Source organism: Vigna unguiculata, chromosome 8 (assembly GCF_004118075.2).
Source record: "Vigna unguiculata cultivar IT97K-499-35 chromosome 8, ASM411807v1, whole genome shotgun sequence".
Classification (NCBI taxonomy): Eukaryota; Viridiplantae; Streptophyta; class Magnoliopsida; order Fabales; family Fabaceae; genus Vigna; species Vigna unguiculata.
In genome coordinates, this window is record NC_040286.1 from 22,576,386 (window position 1) to 22,579,819 (window position 3,434).

At 31.7% G+C, this 3,434-nt stretch overlaps 1 protein-coding gene across 1 annotated transcript; it reads right to left on the bottom strand.

Annotated features, from left to right (window-relative positions):
* Positions 1 to 777: 777 nt before the first annotated feature.
* On the bottom strand, positions 778 to 3,192 carry LOC114193982 (probable glycerol-3-phosphate acyltransferase 3). Its single transcript, XM_028083997.1, has 2 exons — positions 2,531 to 3,192; positions 778 to 2,062 (listed from the first exon to the last, which is right to left on the bottom strand). Exons 1-2 carry the CDS (start codon positions 3,155 to 3,157, stop codon positions 1,175 to 1,177), a joined length of 1,515 nt encoding a protein of 504 aa, XP_027939798.1. The 5' UTR covers positions 3,158 to 3,192; the 3' UTR covers positions 778 to 1,174.
* Positions 3,193 to 3,434: the final 242 nt, after the last annotated feature.

A 3,434-nucleotide genomic window follows, 5' to 3' on the forward strand; every position in this document is an offset into this window, starting at 1 on the left:
CCGGTGGTTAAGATGAACACTATATGGTTATACTTGTGGCAGTCGTAGCTTGGTAATGTGTTGGTTTGTTCAGGGCTATAAATGGTGAATATAAAGAGGTTACCTACTTATTTGGGGTGCAAAATCTGTTCTATGTAGAAACCATAGGGGTTGTTCCAGCTATTGAACATTCTCAACTGGCTGGATATAGGTGTGTTTGGTTGGAAAGTAATTTTATATTTTTATGTAAAGCTTTTTCTTCTATACAAATTGTTCCTTGGTAACTTAGAAGAAATGGAGAAAGTGTATGGATTGTGAACGAATTGAGTTTAAGTAATATTTTCAAAAGAAGGTAAGTGGTATAATACCGGGCATTCTACGATAGCTCTTGATTTCTTCCATAACAAGTTTCAATTTTCTATCTTTAGAGTTCTTTAGTTCTTTGATAGGAATTTTTCATTTCTTTTTACAAACATGATAGTTTGGTTTGGCCTCTTCATCTTTTTTGTATTCTGTTTTTTTAATGATATTTTTCATGTGATGATTCATTTGCTTTTGGAGTGTGAACTTAATTGAAATGATTCATAGTAATACGTGACATGTGTTTACATAAAAAAATATATCAATACTTATTATACTAAATTAATTATTTATCCTGTATTTTTAAATCTTTTCTCTTTTATATTTTCTAAATTATTCTTTTATATAGAATTAGTGATGATTATAGTTTAGCTTTAACGAAAAAAAATGAAAGCAAACCCAAACTAAACAATAACTCCACGTAATACACTTTCAAACTAATCGTAAAATTTTCAATCAACAATAACATAATGAGTTATATTATTGTTGTACACAAATTGTTTATTCATTAGTTGAACGAAAGTATTGTACAACTGTAAGCTACATAGCATAATGTTACAAATTGCGCTTTAAAGACAAAAATTTATAATGCAAAACTCCTCACCGTGCGACTTCCCGAAGAGAACGAGAATCTTTATTCTTAGACGATATAATCTTGAATTGGAATTCTCTGTTCAATTTTTTCTGTCGTCTCTCTAACTTAACTTTAAAATGTACCGATTTTAATATTTTAAAACATATTAATTTTTTTTAATATAAAAAATCCATATAATTGAAAGATAAAGCAAATAAATAGCACACAAAACTCAATAAAAAATTCAAGTATAGAATCTTGCTAGTGGTGGCAATTATTGCGTGGACTAATGCCTTCATTACCTGCCAAGACCAAATACTTGTCTTTCCTGGTCAAGTTGGTGCATGCAAACCCTAAAGATTTGCATATCTCCTTCTGCACAAAATTGGCCACTTCAATCTTTGATTTTCCACCACCTTGACACGTTTCTGATTGTGGTAACATCCCCAGAAATTTTATGGTATATGTAGGATTTGGATTCAAGAAGTGGAAAAATGGGTCTAAACATTTATACCCGCTTGCTGTTGTTCCATAAAACATGCTAACCTTAACATCAATAGCCACAGGAATAATGTTCGCTGTAATCTCAGCAAACAAAGGACTAAACCTTAACAGATAAGGTTCCCTGCAAGTTGTTCCCTCAGGACACACCACAAGGTTTCCTAGGCTAAGCAATTTGTCCATTTTTTCTCTGTCTTTCTCTCTGTCCCGTGTTAGCCTTATAGTTTTGATAGGGGACACTGTTTCACTTAATCTACTTAGGCTGTATGTGACTGTAGAGAGAGGTTTCCCTAGAACAATTGAAACGTAAAGTGGGTCAAGCAGGGTTTTGTGATTGCACACATAGAGCATACCCTTTTCCTTTTCTTCATTCTGGATTAAAGACTTTGTGTTTTGGGGTCTTGAAAACGTGGTTCTTGTTCCTGTGAAGGCCAATATTGGAGCCGACACATTTAGGGGCAATGTTATGCCTATTGTAAATCTGAGTAGGCAAAGAAATAGTCCAAAGGGTAACCAAATGAACAACACTAGAGAAGATGCAAGTGTTGGCCTGAAAGCCAATCTTCCGTCATGGAAGATCAATGGCTTTGGATACTTCTCTCTCGAAAGAATGTCACAATTTCTCTTCTCATCAGTTATGCAAACCTCCTGAAGAAGAAATCAGAAAAGATACTTTTACAACTCTTTTTCCTATAATCCATTCACAACACTTTTTGATAATAAACAATAATTAGCTTATACTCATTGTAAATATATTATGTGGTTAAATATATTTTTACTATACCATTTGAAATATTTTTATTTTAATATTAATTAAAAATGTGTTTGAAATGTAAAATAAATTTAAAAACATTCAATTAAAAAATTAAATTCAAGTGTTTCTAAAATTAAAAAACTAAATTAAATCAAAATTTTAAAAATAAATTAATTTTAATTTTCACTTAAAATTAAAAAAAAATATATCGATCATTATATTATAAAAAAAATAGTTAAAAGTAATCCATTAGATTAAACAAAACTCCACATGTCTTTCTTTGCCTCAAAAAATTTTATTTAGCACAAAAGACACATAAGATGAATGATTTGACTGCTTTATATATTTAAAAAGTACCAAACCTTGGATTCTTGGTGAAGTTGTCGTTGGTCAATAAACTCAACATGGTTTCTATCTACCGTATCAACACTGTTGTTGATGTTTTTCCCTGTGGTGCCTCCATTAACTTCACATGAGGGGACTTTATTTTGATTTTTGTTCTCATACACTCCCATAAAGAAACCACTGAAACACTTCAACTCTTTTGCCATGACTGCCTCAACACCTAAATAGTCTTTCAGGAAATTTTCGACCATGATCCTAGGAAACTGAGTAGTTGCCACTTTTCTCTCATAACACATCAGAGCTTCAATTCCTTCACCTCTTATGTCTTCTAAGAAGAACTTTGGCAGAACAGCTGATCCTGCTCTGAACGTGTCCTTTCTGATGCCAAAAAAGCACAAGAAAACCATGATGTTTAAGCCAAGTTGGTCTTCACCCACCAGCCAGACCAAAGGGTATGAAAGAAAAAGGATAACAGATCTTAGTATCCCACCAGCTTCAAAAGCAACTAACATGAAGTAAGGGAATAAGGAATTTGGTCGTAACAGAGTGCCCTCAAAATCAAAAACTAGTGTTTCATTATTTCCCAGTTTTTCTTTCTTCTGGACGAAAGAACTGGTTCTCATTTTGCTGCAGTTGGGGTTCATTGTGCGACATAGGAAGGAAAATCTCCGAAGTGGCACAACAATATATAGACAAGAATTGAAGAATGACATATTTTTTTATTATATTTCTATGGAAAAGAGTCACACTCGTCTATTTTGATATCTTAAATATAAAGAGAAGGATAATTAACTTTGAATAAAAAAGATGAATTCAAAATTAACGAGAATTTTAAAGCAATAATAGAAATTATTGAAAAATTTATATCATCAATTAAATTAATTATTTTTCTTAAAAATATAAATTAGTTGGTATAATATT

Bases quoted from the DNA above. Each gene is read 5' to 3' on its own strand.
- LOC114193982 (XM_028083997.1), bottom strand. From the start codon at position 3,157: ATGAACCCCAACTGCAGCAAAATGAGAACCAGTTCTTTCGTCCAGAAG. The intron at 2,063-2,530 runs GTTTGGTACTTT...TTTCTTCTTCAG, and splicing joins AACTTCACCAAGAATCCAAG to GAGGTTTGCATAACTGATGA.